The 21,881-nt window shown below is 36.7% G+C and overlaps 1 protein-coding gene across 2 annotated transcripts; it reads left to right on the top strand.

Moving 5' to 3' along the window:
* The first annotated feature begins 13,017 nt into the window (after positions 1-13,017).
* LOC120485839 (uncharacterized) lies at positions 13,018-15,195 on the top strand. Of its 2 annotated transcripts, XR_016162266.1 has the most exons (5): positions 13,020-14,074; positions 14,173-14,318; positions 14,507-14,732; positions 14,823-14,898; positions 15,026-15,195. XR_016162266.1 is itself a non-coding variant. In XM_089129544.1 (4 exons), the coding sequence occupies exons 1-4, from the start codon at positions 14,212-14,214 to the stop codon at positions 15,169-15,171; spliced, it is 555 nt and encodes a 184-aa protein (XP_088985670.1). In that variant the 5' UTR covers positions 13,018-14,211; the 3' UTR covers positions 15,172-15,195. The 2 variants fall into 2 exon arrangements, 1 of the variants encoding a protein (XP_088985670.1); XM_089129544.1 differs by having other exon boundaries at positions 13,018-14,318.
* The last annotated feature ends 6,686 nt before the right edge of the window (positions 15,196-21,881 follow it).

The following is a 21,881-nucleotide window of genomic DNA, read 5'->3' as shown; positions in this document are numbered from 1 at the left end:
GTTAAAATCACGGTTATTTTTTACAGTGTACACAACAATACACACACACACACACACAACACATTGTTGTGTACACTGTAAAAAATAACCGTGATTTTAACGGTAAAATATTGTTAAGTGTGTGTGTTTGGGGCAGACAAACCCTACAAAATGTCCACACACGGCTAGCAATATCCCGAAATCCCAACGCATTCTCATCCTAGGGCGTCATACGGTGACCCTTTTGACATTGCATCTAAATCCGACGCACATGGCACACTTTAGCATCAATGAAACACGCTTCGGTTATGGGTAGGTTTAGGTCTGGGGTAGTGTTAGGGTTAGACCACTAGGAGGCGCTATCTGGCCCATTTATATCATATGGGTGCCATGTGCATCGAATGTAGACGCAATTTCAAAACCCTTGTCCTTTTGGGGACATTTTTTGGTTCCCATGAGGAAAACAGCTCATAAATCATACTAGGTGATGTTTTTTGAAAATGTAAAAATGCAGAAAGTTTTCTGTGGTGAGCAGGTTTAGCGTTAGGGTCAGTGTAAGGGGTTAGAATATACAGATTGTGCAGAATAAAAGTCATTTTATGTAGTGTTTTTGTGTGGAATATTTCTACAGTCTCCAATTGAGATTCAGATGATAATGTAAGCAGTTTAGAAGCTTCAATAAATATAAATCTGTTTCAATTCATGTGCAATGTGGCCGCATAAATATGTATGTGTGGCCTTAAGACAAACTTACACAGAATTGGCCTAACCTGTCCCGCACTTCACTGTTATGAACTCAGCTCTGCCGGTTTAGATTCTGAGCAGTCCGTAGGCTCTGTGCCAGTCGACACAAGTATAAAGGCGAGAGAGCTCTTTGAGTAGGCCTAGGCCTGCCCGCCTGTGTCTGGGGAAGGCCCCGGAGGACTAGTAGGCGCGTGGCTAGCTTTATGCAGTATTCATGGGATGTAAAGAATGGCCCGTCTTAGAGAGAAAAAAAGAAACAGAAAGAGAGGGAGAGTAAGAGAGAAAAATGGAGCCATTATTCCAGGCCTCTAACGGGAGCTGCTTGTTTTTGCAGCACAAGCAGGGGAGCTTGAATCTTAGTATGTACAGAGGAAGCTAAGTGTGTGTGTGTGTACGTCCAGATGTGTATACACAAGGGCTCATTATACTGGGAACTGCAGCATTTACATTATATGTGTACAGGAGTGTGTGAGAGAATACTCACGAGATTCAGCCGTGCTAAACTTTAGATGCGGCTTCTGACTGAACATTCAACACAGAGACACAGTTTCTAATCTGAAATCATTGAGGGAAACTGAGTGTAATCATCTGCTAAAAATAACTGGTCAAAAGTCATTGAAAATAAGACAAGGATCACCATTTATGGGCAAAGAAAACATTTTGGTTTTTAGTCAAACAAAATGTATCCACAAAGATTGCAATATCTGACAGACAAGAACGGTTTGACCTAAAAATATAAAAATTGAGCAATGCACTTGAGGTAAACATGTAAAAAAATAATAATTTCAAAGTGAACTACCCATTTAAGGAAAAATGAATTCAGATGGTGTAGTGACCACATCTACCAGCAGGGGCAAACAGGGACATGCTAACCAGCCAAACCTTTGTTTGTGTTGACTATAAACATACAGTCTGGTCCAGTTTACAGCTTATTCTGGCTAAGAATCACCCAGGAACACAAAAAAAGTTTGTCTGATTACAGTGCATTTTGTTTTGTGTATCATTTAAGAATAAATTCATCTAAAATTGTCAAAGCCAATAAACCGCCATGGAAAAAAGTAGGCTAATTCAAAACAACGGCACTGTAGTGTCATGTAGGGCCATATCTAAAATAAAATAAAGTTATAAATTCAGTCACACATGATATCCTATCGATCACCGGAGTACAGATTTAGCTATGTCTTATTTACCATGAACCATCTCTGGGAAACAGGAACAAAGGCATTTCCTTAGGAAAAAAAAAATGAAATAGCTGCAGAAATAACAAACATCAAAGGCAGTGCTTTATTCAAATTAAATATTTAGGTTACTATGTTAGTTGCATTCATGGTGCATGATATGTGGGCTAAAATTGGAAAAAAGATGAAAATAAATATTCTATATAGGTCATACAGCTCTGGGAGTAGGGCGAGCTCCCAGACGTCCTTATGGGACATCTTACATGCTCGGACAATTAACTGCTACTTTATTAGTTTGTTAATTAGTAGTTCAGTTTTCAAGTTTATCTAGTTGTGCTGTTTTTAAGCTGTCTAGTCACACTGAGACTGCTTTTGGTCTGAATCATTCTCGGACGGCTAATTAAAATGCAATTTACTGCGAGGTGTCTTAAACCTACAACCTGAAATGTTAACTAAAAAAAGCTTAATGTGTGGAAAAATATCTGAACTTTCCAATGGGCTGCTGTTCTCACTCACTGATATGAAGATGTAATGCGTAATATGACAGATGAAGGTAAAGAAAGTCCAGCAAAATTGTGTGTAAACGTGTGTTTTATATCAATGGCAGAAAAGCTTTTTTTCAATTATACCCTTTAAGCACATCCATCATTGTATTCAGTTAATTTAATAATTAATCATTTTTATATATGAATAATATTACAAAAATAATATTTCATATGAACAGCGGCATTATTTTCTAGTACGTGATTGTACTATTTCTCACCTTCACACACAACTTAATGTTTACATTGTGCATGTATTCTGAATAAGACGATACCGATTAAGTTGTTTGTGGTTTCAATTTGTTTACATGGGCTGTTTATTCAACTTTTCGTTCAGATTCCCCATTTAACTCTCATGCTACGGTCTGATTAATGACTGCATATAAAGAATGTAAAGCACGTGTCGTAAAGTGCTTTGACTGCCATATGCTGCCATTGCTCACAAACTAAATAGAGAGTTATAGCCCGATTAAAATGTCTACGCGTATTAAATAATATGACAAAATTCGAAAAAATGTTTCACATGCCTTACTTACAGCAATTTTCTAATCCAAAAAAATTGTCTGTGGTCATATTACTGCCGTCTATGTAAACACAGCCACCGTCTGATCTTTAATCACGTAATTGACACCACGTGTGGCAGAATTCAGGTGTAGAATCGCGGCACCTGACCGGACCAGGTATAAATCATCCGTGATTACTGTAGCGAGCGATCGCCCTCACCAGCCAAGTAGCCTCTGGCTCTATATATGGAGATCTATTTATAACCCCCTGTCACTACCGCTGCTCTTTGCTGTTTTGCAATACACTGCAAATCTACTTCGTCTCTGTTCTTGTTCTGTTCACCAACCCATCCGTCCTCTGACCAAAACAGCACTACTGTCACTCCGAATGTAAATCCCAAGGCCTGAACAAAGGTTTTGGAAATATACAGGTGGAGTTGAGAACATCTGACAAGTGCTTGTGGACTGAATTCTGTTCATACATACCACAATATATGCAATTATCTGATCAAAATGTCATGCTTTGGTGCTGTTTGTAATTTAAAAAGGAATAAAACAGGTTTTCTAATTTTTTTTATGAATGTAAAACAAAGGGTAACATCACAGATCTTCAACGTTAGACAGGTCTGGTGGAGAAAGTATTTAAAATGTATTTAATATTAATATTAACCCGGAGACTAGGCCCTTTTAGGTTCGTTTTCTCTATTTTTAAATTTGGGCTTATAAACTATACTGTATGTACTGAAGATGGAACACTATAGGCGTTTCTCAATGTCAAGGAAGGATCCTCGGAAGCCGGAATTTCAAGGATGCTACGTCATCGACGTCCGTCGAAGGACTGTTCCAATGTCGAGGATCCTCAGAATTTCAACCAAGGACTGAGTCCTTCGTTCGGAAAATATCCCATACTCAGGAAAGGATGCATATGTGTAGCCTTCGTGCTCTTAAATCACCCACAATCCTATGCGCAGCTTTGCTATCTTGTTCAAAAACTAAAAAATGTCGACCGTTAGCGGAGTTGGAGTGATAACGGCAATATGCTTTCAAATGTAAGCAAGTATAATTTCAGTTTAGCCATTTATTTAATGTTTAAACTATTTAACATATCGGCTCAAATTTGCTGAGGGGATTTAAAGCTGTTCCCTTTTACTGGTGATTAACTTTTTAATTTTTACTTCATAGCCTTTTCTGTTGGTCACATATTTTACAATTGCATGTGTTTTAACAGCTAGATCATGTTGCTATGGAGGTAGTTCTGTTCACTCCGGTAATATAATCGTTTTTGAATGAATAAACTCCCTTTTAAATCAATATTTTGTGTCAAATTATTGATTTATTTGGTAGGTAGCCATGTTATAAGTGGGAAAATGTATAGCGAGGCGGTTCTTACAGCGAATACAACCGGCTGATCAAGACCCCTCTTCATTAGAGTTTGCGGGGTTGTATTCACTATAGCAACCGCCTGGTTACATTATCCCTTTATTTATTTATTTCTATGAGGACTGACAAGACAAAATAAGGACTGTCAAGTGTATTTAAACAGTGCAGTACACCAGCTCAATGATTTTTGCAGCGCCGAAGCGGACCTTTCACTGATGTAATGACGCAATGACGTGCACTTGCTAGCCTGTTCCATTTACGTGTTCTCCGAACGCTAAAGAGGACCCTTGCCTAGCCTCTGAAGGAAATGACTTGGAAGGACCCGTCCTGCCAAGGAAGTATCCTTGACATTGAGAAACACCTTATGTGTTTGGTATCTATGGATTCAGAAGACCCTAAGCTAACATAAGCATGCATGTAATGTGTTTATAAAGGAAGTATGAGTGAAAAATGTACAATATACTAGAGAATTTCAAAAACGGAAATTCGATTTTTGTCATTTATTTTTGAAAATCACACATCACACAACAATAGTGAACAGTTTTTGAGCAAAAAATACATTTGTCAAAGCCTTTGCTTGACAAACATGTGTAATTGTTAAATAAAATGTGTGAAGAACAATTAAAAATCTAACTTTATTTACAAATCCCAGGCGTTTTTCTTAGGAATGCTTATAATTTTCTAAGCAATGCGTTCTCCTCGTCACTCTTCAGTAATTGTTTCAGAGCCTGTTCCACTGTAAAGCGTTTACTGAATGCCATCATAAAAGTGCTAAAATAATACATAATGCTATAATTGTGTATATATATATATATATATATATATATATATATATATATATATTAATTCTTCTGTCTCTCTCTCATATATAAATCTCAGCGCGCTCTCTCGCTCCGTAAAGCCTTGTTTATACTTGGCGCGTCCATTCGCTTTCTGTTGTCTCCTCCACTCGACGCTGTTGTCATATACCTTACTACTGTATATAGCACCGCCCCATGCAAGGCTACAGAGACCTCCGATTTGCTAGAATACATCATGGTAACCTTCCCCTGATTGGGTAAGAAACATATTTCTCCATCAGCAATTTTTCCATTGGTTGTTGCTTGTGAATCTGCCAAACAACATCGATTTCATTGGCCTTTGACGTAGTGATATTTTGCAACAAGGAAGTGTGTATACAAGCCGGGCATCTGAGGAAGATGAAAAAGTAAGAAAGGAAGAAAAAAAGTCTGCACCTCTCTATCATGAATAGTATTTATGATAAGTACACATTTGTAAAAGTATGTCATTTTGGGTGGTATACCGCCCAATCCGTCCCCAGAGGGTTAAAGGTATCTTTGGGGTTAAAGGTAGGGTTAAAGGTAGGATTTTGTATGTTTGGTCCTCTAATGATTAAAAAAACAAACATCGCGCATTTTGCGGAAAAAACATTGTTTTGGTTGTAATTCGGCTCTGAGTGACTGTGTGCAAAAGCCAAGCCAATGTTGATTCTTGTTTTATTACGAAGTCTTTTTCATTCTCATTTTACCAGCAGATTCTTGTTTGACGTTTTTTAAAAACGGGCGATTCCCTGATTCTCGTCATACATTCCCCTTGTATGAAGACATTTCTAGCAAAAACCATCAAGTCAGGTCTAAAATATAAACCCTTATAACAGGCTTAGTGAATCCGGGTAAGACAAAAACACGATTTGGAAGAAGGATTGATGATGGATTGATGTATTGAATCCTTTTTTTTTTAAACAAAACATGTGTACCTTTAATATTAATGTATTTAAATACTTTGTGATGACAAAGACATTTATAGAAATTGTAGCAAAAATGTATTTATTTAATTTCCATCTCATTTAATACATTTAATTATGAGTAATATACTAATATAACGTCTCCTCGCAGTTTCTCTCCTTCTCTCATCTATTCTAAAAGCGAAAGTGTGAAAAAAAAAATGATTGCAACATTGAACATCTTCAGATGATATCAAATTCAATTTGCAAAAAGCTGAAAAACAATTTGCATGTCTAAGAAGAAGACATCTAAGAGCATATTTGTAAATTTCATAAATCAGCGAAGACAGAAGTAATTGTTCTGGTTTCATGTAATAATATGCATTATAACACAGCACATTCCCCCAAAGACTACATAAATAACACACTCAACAAAGGTTTGATCTTTAATTTTTCGCTAAATAGAAAGAAGAATAAAATCTTTTCATTGTCAGCCAGTTCTTTTGCCGAAGAGGTCACAGGACTTTTTGTGTGTCAGGGAAAGAGAAAAGAAGAAGAAAAAAAAAATCACAAGGGAAAATTACCTGACTTAATGCTAGTGGCAGCCTGTAATTTATGAGAATTTTTCATGAAAGCTCTGAGGTTAAGTAGGCAGGCAGGCAGGCCTTTTCAGTTCTGGTATTGACGTGTTTCTCCACTCACAATGAGTGACTAAAATGGCAGTTCCTTTATGGCCCGTCCACGCAGTTACTTCAGAACATCGGCACATACATCTCCCTTAAAGCCTTTTAAAATATCAAGTCTCAAAAGTAATATTCAAGACTGAGAAAAAGAGAAAAGGCCGGACACAGAAAATAAAACAGAAAAGTGGGAGTAATTTATTAAGTGCTCTTAGATTGAAAGGCAAGTTTTGTCTTGCATCTAAAATTAGACTACAGGAGGGTGAGGTAAGGGGTTGAGATGACATCATCAGAGGTCAGCGGGTGCGAGGAGGATGTAAAAAGTTCAATGTTTAATCTGAGCCTGAAACACAAAGGTCAAACTTTGAGGTCCCATATCATATGACATTAAAAACAGCAAAAGACCTGTTGGCTTATGTAAATAAATGTAATTCCACCACTAGGCTACCAATACATCATATGCACTTCTTTACACCAACAATATCAGGTTATGATCTGCTAATCATTTATCCTGGTCCCACCAGACTCTCGTACATTTCATTTACATTTCATGACAAGCATTAACTTCCTTGTAGGCGGGTCGTCTGTTGAAGTTTAAAACTATTGGATCTGCCCAGAGTCGCTCTGGATCAGTCATAACCAGTCGCTAACATTTGGTCGTGACGTATGATGACTCACGACATCAACGTCATCATTCTCAGCCACTCCCCCTGTTCACTGATTGGACCGGTACAAAATTGACCGGAGAAAACAAAAGAAGATACCACAAACCCAGACGTACTGAAGGAAAATGAAAATTAAAGGAGTGCGGAGCTAGGCTACCATTTATTTGCAACAGGTCTTAAATTTGGGTAAAAATGGAAAGGTTAAACCCATCTTAGTCAAATTCTGCAAAACAATTATTTTGAGGTGAAAATTTTACGATTGAAATCAAAGCAAGTTAATGATTATAGCAGACAAACTAATTATTTAGTAGTACAGTTCTTATTTTCTATTTTTCATATTTTAAAGGTAATAAGATTTTGCAGGGGTGTAGAATTTAGTAGGGACGCTAGGGACGTGTCCCTACCAATATCCAATGACACTGATATATCCCTAGCAATAATTTTGATCAAAACTTAAAATATATTTTTATATTGATGTCCCCGTCCCCACCAATTTCAAAATCAAACCTACGCACTGGATAGATGGATGTTTCCTTTCACTCGCTTTCCATCTCTTTTGTTTGCATATCTCTGCTCTGTTTATTCTGGTCTTGAAGAGATTGACAGTTCTGACACAGCCAATCAGCTGCTCAGCAGCAAGGTCACTTGTCAGGTGCAGGCTCTGATTGGCTGGGGGTAAGAAGAGTCTTTTTTGATGGGTGACAGCTTCAAATCACCAAGGGCAACTAGGTGCTATAACAGGTGATTCAATGTTTCAAGTATTCATGAGGTCTAGAAGGTGTGAGAATGTGCATGTGTGTTTATAAAGCATATCGTGCCAGGTATAGTTGTGTGTAGCTTAAGGGACAAAAAGATGTGTGTCAGTGACAAGAAACGGCTAAATAGATCATGTCCAAAAGAGAGACCAAAGGGGCCTGATGCCAATGACTGTTCATATGAAATCCCAACATACCATAAAGCAACCCGGTCTCACCCCAAGACGTCATGTAATTGACGTTTTGGGACGTCTTTTGACCATACGTCAATATTCGCCTTTTTAGGGCCCCCTTAAACGTCGGTAGATGAGGTTATGGGATCCTAACTCTACCCCATACCTAAACCTAACCCTAAACCTAACCCGTCACCTAACTGACGTTAAAGGTAAAGCGTCAGTTGTATGACGGCCCGGTATCGCCATCTACCGACGTTTAAGGGGGCCCTAAAAAGGCTGATATTAACGTATGGTCAAAATACGTCCCAAAACGTCAGTTATATGACTTTTTGGGATGAGACTGTGTTACATAAAGAGCAGTCAAACAAAGAACATTACACAACTATAGACTGATTTTAGACGTTCAATAAGGTAAAAAAAAAATCATTTAAAAAAATGGTTAAATGGTAAAATACAGTATATTTGTAAAAAAAGAACAAATTTGTACAAAAACTGTACACAAATTTTCAAAATTACTGTAAATACTGAATATAAAATCGTCTGTAATACTTTATAAGATCACATGTGAACAGTTAATTTGCTATCATGACCTATAACAATAAGCAATATATTTCTCACAGCATGTAATAGTCTTTGTGTAATATTAATAAACATACAATAGTTCATGTTAGTAACAGTGCATTAACTAATGTTAACAGATAAACTTTTGATTTGAAAAACTGTATTAGTTCATGTTGAAATTAACACGAACTAAGATTAATAAATGTTTGGTGTTTTGTGTATAAGTATTGTTCTTGGTAAGTTCATGTTAACATATAGCTAATAACTGGAATCTTATTGTAAAGTGTTATTGGTAACACTTTACTAATTAGTTAACATTAGTAAATGCATTAACTAACATGAACTAACGATGTGCAATGCATTAGTTACAGTGTTTATTAATCTTTGTTAATGTTAGTTAATATAAATACAGCTGTTCATTGTGCGTTCATGTTAGTTAACTAATACAACCTTTGATTTTAATAATGTATTAGTAAATGTTGGAATTAATATTAACTAAGATTAATAAATGCTGAATAAGTATTGTTCATTCTTAATACATGTTAACTAATCTAGTTAACTAATGTTAACTAATGAACCTTATTGTAAAGTGTTACTGTGTTACTAAATGTTCCACATATCAGATTGTTAAATACGCATGGTGCCAAAATACTGTTTTTTTTAAAAACTTTTTTTTTTTTTACTGTGATTTTAACAGGATTTGTGTATTAACAGTATTGGATTTATGTACTGTAACCAACACACAAAACACATCCATTATGAAGTCTACAACATGCTCAATGAGTGTTTTAAAGGTGGCTTGAGTCTTAAAGCTGAGGCAAATAGATAGATATGTTTTATTTAATGCCATGGCAGCATCTAATGCTATTTTCAAGGCAAAAAAAAATTCTATTACAAAAATGCAAATATCAAATATAATAAAACCAAGCAAACAAGAACACAAGAAGTCATATTATACTATTTTTATTTATTTAATTTACATATGATAAAGCTGAGGTAAAATAGCTCTACTATGGTTAGAAGAAAAACAGCAAGACTGACACAAATGTTAATAAACATCAAACCAGAGCAGATACAAGATCTGGCTGCTTAGAGTTTAAAATAAACTTCATCTGGGCACTGCATGAGATTTGTTTTGGCCTCCAAAGATGAATGGTAGACGTAGATTTTGGACTCAGAGAGATATAATTTATTGCTCACTTTCCTTTGGTGAACATACTGAAAACATCCAATGTTGCTTAGCAAAGCCAAAAATCTATTGAGTGGACTAAACTTGATGGATTTTAAAACAAATTAAAGCACGTTACCCACTATGAATGTGAATTATACTTGACGAGCACCCATTCAATGTTAAGATGCTGTAATGGTTAAGACAGCGTGCTTTCTTTTTACCAAGGACAAGGTTAAACCTTAAAATGTTTGCATAAGATGAAAACAATAACTTGAACTCATGAACTAAAGAAACTAAAAGCTTTTTTTCTGCATTGACCTCAAGAATTTGCCATCCGATGACTGTAGATAACGACCTCGAAGGGACAATGATGGAGTACATCACATGTGTTTTGTCCACACAAGTATCTTAACCCCGGCGACCCTAAAAGGCTTAACCTCTGACCTCTGACATTGGAAAAGCACTTATTGCCTTCTGATAATCAAAATGCATTGTTGCTAAGTGGCGTGGGGTTCAATTGGCATGAGGTAAGAGGCCTGAAATACATCTAAAGAAAAACTGCAGCCTGGGAAATTACATGCTGAGGTGAGGTCACTTTCGAGAGGGACACAGATGCACAGCTACAGCACTAAACTGCATGCCAAGAAAAAACCTTGAGGACACAATGGCAGGAAAACAAGGGTGGGCAAAATCTTGTTGTAAAATATTAGTCTTATCAAATATTGTGATAGATGACATTATATTGCGCCAAAACGCCCACAACACACTAGATTATTGGTGGCGAGGAGACAGAGTGATGAAGCCAATCATTATATATGGGGATTATTATTTAGGAGGCCATGTGGATGGACAAATTTGACCAATGGGCAAATTTGGCCAGGATGCCGGGGTTTAACCCCTTCTCTTTTTTCGAAGAACATCCTGGGATTTGTATTGACCACAGAGAGTCAGGACCTCGGTTTAAAGTCTCATTCGAAAGACAGTCATCCAAAGGTAAGAAAAAATAAATTAAAATTTTAAATAAATTAATTAATTAAAACTTAAATAAACATATTAAGAATATATATAAAATATATATATAAAGAATAATTTTAATTATTAGGTGGGGTTGGGTGGCTATGAATTGGCTTAGAGACTGGATTGATTCCCTGGGTCAGAAAGGGTAGAAAAGCTTGCGTTCAAAATAAAATGGTTTGCTATATAAGATCAAAACACTAATATTAGTATATATGGGGTCAATGTTGTAAAATATTAGTGTTATTAAATATTGTGAGAGAAGAACCATGCAAATGGTATGGCAGCTTTACCTTACTCAAGATAAGGATGTATTGAGTCCACATGTCATGCAAACAAGAAATGCTTCTAACCACAGGTCGAGAGCTGCCGTTCCAACTAAACAACTTTGCGATGCTGTTTGCAAAAGTTTGTAGGAACTATGATTTCGGGAAATACCAACTCGTTGAACTATGCTGATAACGACGGAAGCATAGTTTGCTTTCGCGAAACACACCCCTGAGCAGGATTCGAACCGGGGTCTTTAGGCCGGGGGAGTGAGGTTTACACGCACAGCTCTTACTGGCCTACATTATATCTAGTTGTGGCTCAGGTCACTCCTTCAAAATGTAAAGCTAGCGGAAGTCCAACCACTTAGATAAAAATAATAATTGTATTTGGTAAGTATTCAAATCAGACAGTAGGTATCTAAAGATGTGTGGTCTTACATTCCCGCCATCGTTCACTGAGCAATAGGATGTGTCGGAGAGGAGAGAGAGAAAGCAGTGATAGACAAGCTCTCAGAGCGCCAAACAGGCCAGCGTGGTGCAATCCTCCTGACATTTTTCATTGTGTGTAATTGCCATTCATGCACTAATGGAGTGCATTGTGTCAGTAATGACAGGAAATGTCAAGTCCCCAACCAGAGTAGGGGTTCGTCAATTGTTTGCCTTTTCACATGAAAATACACATGCGTTTCCCCCTGGAAAGGAGAAGAAAGAAAGGTATGCCCGTGTTGTCACTGGAGATCCTCAGTGCCATTTTCGAGATTGTGTTAAGCCTTATTACTTTGCATTCATCATATTTAATTATGCTGTGGTATGCAAAGTCTTAGTACAACCCATCATTTTCTCAACCGTCTCAGTGAAAGGTGAAGGACATCATTTGAGAGTAAAATGTCATTTGTGAAGTTCACGTTCGTGTTTTGAAACCTTCAAAATACTGGAACAATAAAAGATTAATTTGGTTTAATAAAAAATAAAAAATGAGAAAATATTAAAAATAGTTTAAATATTTCAAAGCTGAATACAATCAGACAAAAGATATGCACAAACACACACACACATATATACTGTATATATATATATATATACTTGTATATATATATATAATATAATATAATATATATATGTTATAATTTGTAATGCTAATTTTAGTATTGAATTACAAAAATGCAAAACTGAAGATTTTTCCATGGTGGCCTTATTCCTGCATAATACATTATCCATCAATATGGGATATAACAAAACAAACACTTTTTTTTTTAAGGTTCAGCATACAATCCTTTAAAACCAGTTAAACTTCAGAATGATTTCTATGGAGTTTCCTTTGTGTCTTTTTTATTCAATCAAACATACTGCGTTTGAGAGTAAAGCTAATTATTTTGTAATAAAATAAAATAAAAGAGTGCAAAAAAGTCTTCTAAAGGCTCAAAAATAAAGAAGTTGATAACAAAATTATTTGCAGTGCGTGTACTCTATTGAAAACTTTTTTTTATTTTTTGTGTACTTCAAAAACTTTTCATCAAAACCCCACACATGTTGCTCTCCTTTCTGCTGTATTTTTTGCGGGTGTAAATATTTTGTTTGCGAGTTGAAAAGTTTTGCTTGCGAGTTGAAAAGTTTTGCTTGCGCGTGTTCGCCGTACCGCAGTGGGCGGTCTCTAACAACCATATGAAAGGCCTTTTTCTATTGGTCACCCTCGATTGAAGTGACAGGTTGGCCACGCCCACTACAGTTTCCCACCGCCGCTGCTGCTGCCATCATCATCGTTCGTCGCCAGTCTGTCTGAGGGAAAAGCGAGCGATCTTCTAGAATGGCGAGCAACAGGTCGTTTACTGGGTAAGTAAGACAATTTAATATCATAGTGACAACTGACAAGTGAACTGAATGGTTCTCTCTTCTTATGCTGTCCCATTTTAATAACGTTACGTTGCGTCGGATAGACCAGTCAGTCTGTAGTTAGTGTTACCGATGACTAGATTGTATTAGCCAACACCAAATAGTACCGTGCCGTGTGATTGATTGATGTCCAGTGTTGCTATCTGAGGAGACATACATAATCACATTGGATTTTCTCAGCGTGACGTTAAAGGCCACTATTTTCGATGTCTGTACAGTTAGTTTCTGGAGTAAATACTTAGCTACACGACTTAGTTTGGCCAATGGTTTTTAGACCTTATAATTATAAGATTCCTTCGGTGCACCAGCCCCTTAAAGTCATAGGCACGTTAGTATTTTCACCCAAAAAATAGTTTAAAGTCAGTTATTCATCGGTTATGTTGCTGTAGTGTGTCAGAATTGCGTCACCTTGGAGATGTTGCCACAGCTCTTCTGGATTTAGTCTGTCTCAGTTTTTTCTGTTTCTTCATGTAATCCCAGAAAAAAATCAATGATGGCGAAATCAGATTACCTGTATAGCGGCTGTTGTCAGACTCATTGTGCATAAACACATCTCACTGGATTATTACAATTAATGGCTAAATGCATGTTTGTAAATGTAACACTGATATTTCTATTTTTGAGGGTGAAAATACTCAAGTGCCTAAAACATTTGCACAGTACTGTATGCATGTACTGATATGTGTGTGTGATCATGTGTGTATATTGATCTAGCCACATGGATTGTATTTTTGATTTTCAGTGTATTGCATGTATAGTTATTGTATGTTTTACATTAAATTTGAGTTATTTTCTTTGTCTTATTGGCAGAATTGAAAGCCAACCAGGCAGGTCACAACCGCAGGTAAGCTATTAGCTTATTTCTACAAATTAATCAGTTGGCAGTTTGTTTTGGTCAGTATTACAATACTAGTGATTTGCACCTAAACCTTTTTTCCCCAGTATAACCAACGTGCTGTAACCGAAGCAGCACAACATTTTATGTCCTTGGTGGCCAGAGTTATCCCTGAGGAAAATGCAAGACAGGGTCAGACTCAGAGCCAGATCCAGCAGTCAGTAAGACCTACTGTGGAACATGAAATGACTAGGTAGATAGCAAGCATATTTTAAAAGGACCCATTCAGGTGTTACACAGAATACTCAAACATTCATTTTTTTTTTTTATAGTGATAAAAGTTCGGCATAGGGTGCAGCAGCTAAAAATAGTATTTCTTGCTACTCAAAAATAAACACCAAAAACACACATTAATAAATGTACCTGTTCTATAATTTGCAGATCTTTTCCTGGATTTTTTAAAAATGCTGGCAAAAATAAAAGACATCTTGCCAGAAGTCAAAGGCCAACAGTACCAGCAAAAGCGCAGAAAACGTTTGATTGTTCTGTGTCTTTGCTGGGCTCTAAATCTGATACAACCCCGTCTATATCTGAAGAGCTGGAGCTTATGCAAGCAGGGCTAGGAAAGAGGACCCTGTCCTTGACATCGGATACAACACATGCAGAGGTGAGGAGCCCGATCCTAAGCAAATGCATATTCTGAATAGCATTATTTGTTGTGTCAGTGTTTTAAGGTTTTTCTTTAACCATAACATAGTTATCAAGTTTGCTGCGGGAAGCGTACTCAAAGATGAACGATTTGGAAGACAGATGGCTTCTTTTCAAAGCTGCAGGTCTGCTTTTATCATCATTTGGTGTTAAAATTCAGTAATATAAATTAGTCCATTCAGTACAGAAAACATTAATGAATTATACCGTAGAGTTATTCTCTTTTTCAGTTGTTGTATTACCCTCATATAGGTGGGAATGGAAGGAGAAGAATATCTGTAATACCATTGGAGGCAGAGGGGTATACAGGATCAGTGATCAAAAGTGCTTCTAATGGTGGGAAGAACTTGCTGTACGTCGTGCCGTTGCAGGATGAGCTTGTAATGCATCCTTGCTGAATAAAAGTATTAATTTCTTTTAAACAGTAGTGTCTAGTGTGTAATGTTGGAAAATATTTTATTTTAAATTAATACTGAAACAAAATTGTACCTAACTGTTTTCAACATTAATAATGATAAGATTTTTTCTTGAGCATCAAATCATCATATTATACTGATTTCTGAAGGATCATGTGACACTGAAGACTGGAGTAATGTCATGATGCTGAAAATTCAGCTTTACAATCACAAGGAATAAATTACACTTTACATTTACATTGTAATAATATAATAATACTGTTTCTACTGTATTTTGGATCAAATAAATGCAGCCTTGATAAACCAAGATTTTTTTTTTTTTTAAAGGGCACCTATTATGGAATTTTGAAAATGACCTTGCATGTAGTGTGTAACATAGATCTAAGTGAACAAAAACATCCTGCAAAGTTTTAAATATGAAAGTTCACCGTATACAAAGTTATTGTCTCTCAAAAGCAAGAGTCGACACCGAGTCGCTAATATGAATCGATAGACGAACAAAGCTTTTTCTCTAGCTATATGACGTCACCTCGACAAGTTATTTGAATAAGATACACCCACACTGCACGCGCCGCGCAGACACCAGTGAAACTTGAAAACCTCATGTTGACAACAAGACGCTGTGTTCTGAAGTGTAAATCAAAAGCAAACTTTTTTTTCACTTTTTTTCAGGGACAAGCATGTGAAGAATCAGTGGCTAGAGTTTATATTTACAACTATACCACACAAGTATAGGCCGAACTGCTGTGTTTGCTTTACAAACACAACTGACTGTGTCATCTGACCAATCACCGCAGATTAGCATCACACAAAGGAGTGGTTCAGAAAAATTAGTCGTTGAACGAATCATTTGTGAGTTGGTGAGCAAATCAGGTAAAAATAAATGCATATTATAAGATAACAAAAGTGTTTTTTGTCATTGCATGCATGTAAAGCTGTTGTTGGGGACTCCCAGAACAATATTACGAACATTTTAAATTCCATAATAGGTGCCCTTTAAAATATAAAACATCTTCTACAGATCCCAAACTTTTGAATGGTATGTGTAATGAGATTTATTTTATTTTATTTTTACTGTCAAATCTCATTGATTTAGTGATAACATCAACATCACAAATGACACAAGACAAACATAAAGCTATGATTAATATTTAATAAAAAAAAAAAAAATAAATATTAAATGTATTAAAAATTAACTTATCAGCTTGTGATTAGTATCTATATGGACAAGAGACAAAGGAGCAGGAACAGAGTATGTACGTCTTGCAACGCATGACAGCTGGACCATCCTTGAAATTACCCCTGCACCATCTACACGTTGCAAAGACATCTTAACTCTTTTCCATGTAACACGATGTCCCATTGCTTGTAGAGACCCTTTCACCAGCCTGTATCCAGCATGAGGTGTTCTTGCCTTTATAGATCTAACTTTCTGATCAAGCTCATGATCAGAAATATCAGAATAGTTGCTCCTGACAGACAGATTTTCCTCTTTCATTCGCCTGTATAAGGTTGATCTTGAAATGCCATGCACTTCAGCCAAAGAGGCCAGAGGTAAGTGCAAGCTGAGCAAATTTTGGAGTGTTTCTCTTCGTATGTTTAATCTGGGACGACCCACACTTCCACTCCATTCAGCCACAGCTACATTGTCCAACAATGGAGGGACTGTACTCTGTGAAAGGTAATTGGAGATAACTACATTTAACTGTTCTAGAGCATCCACCACACCCTTGGGTATGTCTATATATGAAGAGTTCAGATGCAAAAGCCTCTAAATGCCATTTGAAATTTTCTTCTTAAATGATGATTTTTATCCAACTTGTATATTTAAGTTGAGTAATTTCACTTATATGGCAATGATAATTACCTATTAATTGTTATTTAAGTGAAATTACTGAACTTAAATATACAAGTTTGATAAAAATCATCAATAAAGAAGAAAATTTCAAATGGCATTTAGAGGCTTTTGCATCTGAACTCTTCATATGATGCTCCAGCTCGAACTGTAACTCCTGACAGCAAACAAAGTGGAGATAATCAAAGTCAATGGGATGCCTATTAACAATTGAACCAATTCTATCCACAGACCTATGCAAAATCTGCCATTGCGTGGTCCTGCAAAGAGAAATAACATTTAAAAACAAAATTAGCTGATGTAACAAATATATAATATTCAGAAGCATGTCTATTTAACTGTATTACTGAGCTTTTGACTAAATCAAAATGTTGCTGTAATGTGTCAGAAGGAAATATCAGTGTTACATTTACAAACATGCATTTAGCCATTAATTGTAATAATCCAGTGAGATGTGTTTATGCACAATGAGTCTGACAACAGCCGCTATACAGGTAATCTGATTTCGCCATCATTGATTTTTTTCTGGGATTACATGAAGAAACAGAAAAAACTGAGACAGACTAAATCCAGAAGAGCTGTGGCAACATCTCCAAGGTGACGCAATTCTGACACACTACAGCAACATAACCGATGAATAACTGACTTTAAACTATTTTTTGGGTGAAAATACTAACGTGCCTATGACTTTAAGGGGCTGGTGCACCGAAGGAATCTTATAATTATAAGGTCTAAAAACCATTGGCCAAACTAAGTCGTGTAGCTAAGTATTTACTCCAGAAACTAACTGTACAGACATCGAAAATAGTGGCCTTTAACGTCACGCTGAGAAAATCCAATGTGATTATGTATGTCTCCTCAGATAGCAACACTGGACATCAATCAATCACACGGCACGGTACTATTTGGTGTTGGCTAATACAATCTAGTCATCGGTAACACTAACTACAGACTGACTGGTCTATCCGACGCAACGTAACGTTATTAAAATGGGACAGCATAAGAAGAGAGAACCATTCAGTTCACTTGTCAGTTGTCACTATGATATTAAATTGTCTTACTTACCCAGTAAACGACCTGTTGCTCGCCATTCTAGAAGATCGCTCGCTTTTCCCTCAGACAGACTGGCGACGAACGATGATGATGGCAGCAGCAGCGGCGGTGGGAAACTGTAGTGGGCGTGGCCAACCTGTCACTTCAATCGAGGGTGACCAATAGAAAAAGGCCTTTCATATGGTTGTTAGAGACCGCCCACTGCGGTACGGTGAACACGCGCAAGCAAAACTTTTCAACTCGCAAGCAAAACTTTTCAACTCGCAAGCAAAACTTTTCAACTCGCAAACAAAATATTTACACCCGCAAAAAATACAGCAGAAAGGAGAGCAACATGTGTGGGGTTTTGATGAAAAGTTTTTGAAGTACACAAAAAATAAAAAAAAGTTTTCAATAGAGTACACGCACTGCAAATAATTTTGTTATCAACTTCTTTATTTTTGAGCCTTTAGAAGACTTTTTTGCACTCTTTTATTTTATTTTATTACAAAATAATTAGCTTTACTCTCAAACGCAGTATGTTTGATTGAATAAAAAAGACACAAAGGAAACTCCATAGATTTCTGGTACTTAATTTTAGAACCACATACCTAAGAGTTTAAAACCTTTTCAGAGGTATTTGCTGGCTCGATGACAACCCTGGCCGACACAGCCTTTTGGCCCTGAACCAAATTGGTTTGTCCTTTTTTCTGATGCATTATGGGGAAGAAGGAAGTGAAAACAAGGGGAATGAGAGGTATCAAGGTCCACTTTGTGCTCCTGATTGTATTGAGAATGAGACCCCAACAACATGCACTTCAACCCTGACTACAAACAGAAAATCAATACGGTGCAATTAAGCACAAAGCAAAGCTCAGATGAGAAGCAGAGAGATTTATTTATTAAATTCAAACTCCTATGGATTCTGAAGTTAATTTGGCCTGGGTGCTTTGATAGCGCTCTCAAAGCCCCTCATTCAAGAAGAGCGAAGCACTGAGTCCACCTCCCTTCCACCTCCCTCCTGGACTGTTTTCATGAGGAGTGTCTGGAATCCGCTCCTTAAGTATATTGTGAAATATTAGTAGAATTAAAAAACTTTTTTCTCTATTTTAATATAGCCTATTATAAATTGTAATATAAAGTTATGTCATAAAACTGCATGGCAGAGTGGCTTGCATAGACCTCCTTAGGGACAGGGGCGGAGGGACCAAAAAGGGCACTAAATATTTTTATAATTAGAAATATTTTTTTAGAAATATGTGCATACAATTAGAATGCACAACACATCAAATGGAAATAGGGAAATTATGATAATATTACTAAATATTATTTACTTTACCAAACAAAACAGTGAGAATCAAGAAGGTAATAATGGGAAATTCATATTTAGTTTTGCTGATGTAAAAATTAAAAGTTGTATTTTTTATCATTAGTTAATGCACTGACTGTGACATAACATGAATAAACAATTAGCCTAACAGTTGTATTATTAACTAATATTAACAAATACAGTAACAAATATGTTGCTCATGGTTCATAGGTACATGAATTATTGTAAATTGTAAAGCGTTACTATGAAATCAAAGATATAAATTCCTTACAATTTAGAGTTGGACATGGACATTTCATTTAACTAGATATATTTCCCCAAGCTAATAACACTTGCCATGGGCTTGAATATAAACAAATGACATTGTCACTCAGAATGCGTCTGAAATTGAGTTATACTTGTATTATAGTTAAGTATAACCTGCATGCTGCCGCAACTTTTAGAGTAGCATGATAGGATAAATGTAATTTTCTGTATTAGCTTAAACGTTACCTGCTGCTCGTGTAGTTTGAAGACTCGCGCGAACTGTTGCGTAATGCGTACCAGAACCGTTAAATGCGTACGAGGCGCTGAAATTGGCGAGGCGCCAATTTTTTTTAATATAATATTTGTTTGTATTATTATTGTTAGTGGCAAGGGTGTGTAAGTGCATTTTTATTTATTATAATATTTATAATAATTATTATTATCGTATAGACCCCTTTTGCGCATCACAGTTACGTCACGGCGCTAGCTGGAGGCAAAACAAAGTGAAAACTGGAGGCAGCCAATGCAAACCAGCACAGATTCGGCTACATAATAAGGAGCTTAAATTATTGTTACTATTATTAAATGTCATCTTGTTGTGTTGTTTGGTGCAAGAATTGATGAAAAATGAATATACTGTATCTGGAATTTTTATTTCTAGAAAATATTCACATCTTTAAAATCGCACCGTAATGTCACTCTTTACATTGTCGTCGTCTCGGCAGAACTGCGGTTCGTACACACAAGTCTTGTACAGGACCATATAGGCATCTAACGATTTATATACCCTCAGTTTCTCTTTACGATCGGTTTCTCTATAAGGTAGGTGTAGAAGTCAGGCCACTCAACCGAGGTAACGTACGTTAATCCTGTCAGATCATCCGTGCATTAAGTGAGCGTGTAGGCGGCTACGGGTCGGCCAATCTGGTTCCGTCCATTAAAAATAACTTTTGGAAATAACAATCGCGGTCCTGGACACTGAATGACCTTACACATTAAGATAAAACCGGATTTTCTCAAGTCATTGTTAAAAAACAAGCTAATAATACTTGCTAACTAACTTTAGTGAGGCGGCCAGAAGGATCGTCCTGCCTCCACCGAAGCTCCGCCCACAAAAAAACGTCACCGTGTTTACCAACTGAAAAGGGGTCTATAGGGATGTTCGCCGGCGTCATAAGTGACGTCACGAAATGGGCGTGGGCGTGAACTGGTTGGCAGAAAGAACCAAAACATACGTAGCAGTCTATGTGTTCTGCCAGCATATGATCATACTTTGTACGAAGAAGCTAAAAGGAGATATAAGGTAAAGCTTTTATATAACTAGGGCTCATGCTCTCTGCCTGATCCATATCACCTGAGTGAGAATTGGAGCAAAAGCCCGAACACATGGCCACATTTGACATTCGGCGACATCTACCTGTATCTCATCGACGCGCCGTCTATGTTTACCAGCGAGTCAATGAAGGCGTACAAAACTTTAGATGCCTATAAGTCATAATTATGAATATTACTTGTGTTAACTAAGGATAACTGGTCAATTTGTTACAACTAGAGTAAAATAGAGGTGTAATTTGTCCATGGGCTATATTTTGAATCAAAATTATCTTACCTCAGATATATAACATTGGTCAACATATACATAAAAATGTATCAAAGAAAATACAATAATTTGCCCTTAATGTATAAGGATATATATACATAAATGATACTATGTACAGTACCCAATCTTTGGGTTAAATTATGACTTTATAATACTGTGCGGCAAACGGCCATTACTTTTCTGCCAACCAGAGCACATGTAACCGCGTCGTGACGTCACGGGCGAAGATCCCTTAAGGGCACAGTACATGTTGAGGCAAAGGGGCAGGGCTTTTGAGCAACTGAATGTATTCTTGCTTCTTACTGACCCCAAACTTTTAATTGATACTAGTGGATTTTGAAGGCACCTTTAAGTGTAAAGTGATTGAAGAGAAGGTATCCATTTACATTTAATCATTGAGAAAACACTCTAGTGACTTACAAATCAGGAACATCACAAGCAATTCATCATTAATGAGTCAACAATATTGCACAAGTCAGCAGTATTGCAAGGCTGAGTTACAACTATGGCCCATACAGCGTGCCCTAAGGCTCAGTCAAACAAACATTACAAATAAACATTTCCAAATATAACCAGTGGGAAAACATCTCCTATTGAACAGACAAAAAACGCCAAGTGACCACATCATT

This window comes from Pimephales promelas, chromosome 1 (assembly GCF_988280905.1).
Source record: "Pimephales promelas chromosome 1, fPimPro1.hap1.1, whole genome shotgun sequence".
NCBI lineage: Eukaryota > Metazoa > Chordata > Actinopteri > Cypriniformes > Leuciscidae > Pimephales > Pimephales promelas.
This window is presented reverse-complemented; position numbering and strand designations above follow the sequence as displayed.

Excerpts from the sequence above, each read along its gene's own strand:
- LOC120485839 (XM_089129544.1), top strand. The coding sequence starts at position 14,212 with ATGTCCTTGGTGGCCAGAGTTATCCCTGAGGAAAATGCAAGACAGGGT. Across the intron at positions 14,319-14,506 it reads GTGGAACATGAAATGACTAG|ATCTTTTCCTGGATTTTTTA; the intron begins GTAGATAGCAAG and ends TATAATTTGCAG. Across the intron at positions 14,733-14,822 it reads CGGATACAACACATGCAGAG|TTATCAAGTTTGCTGCGGGA; the intron begins GTGAGGAGCCCG and ends ACCATAACATAG.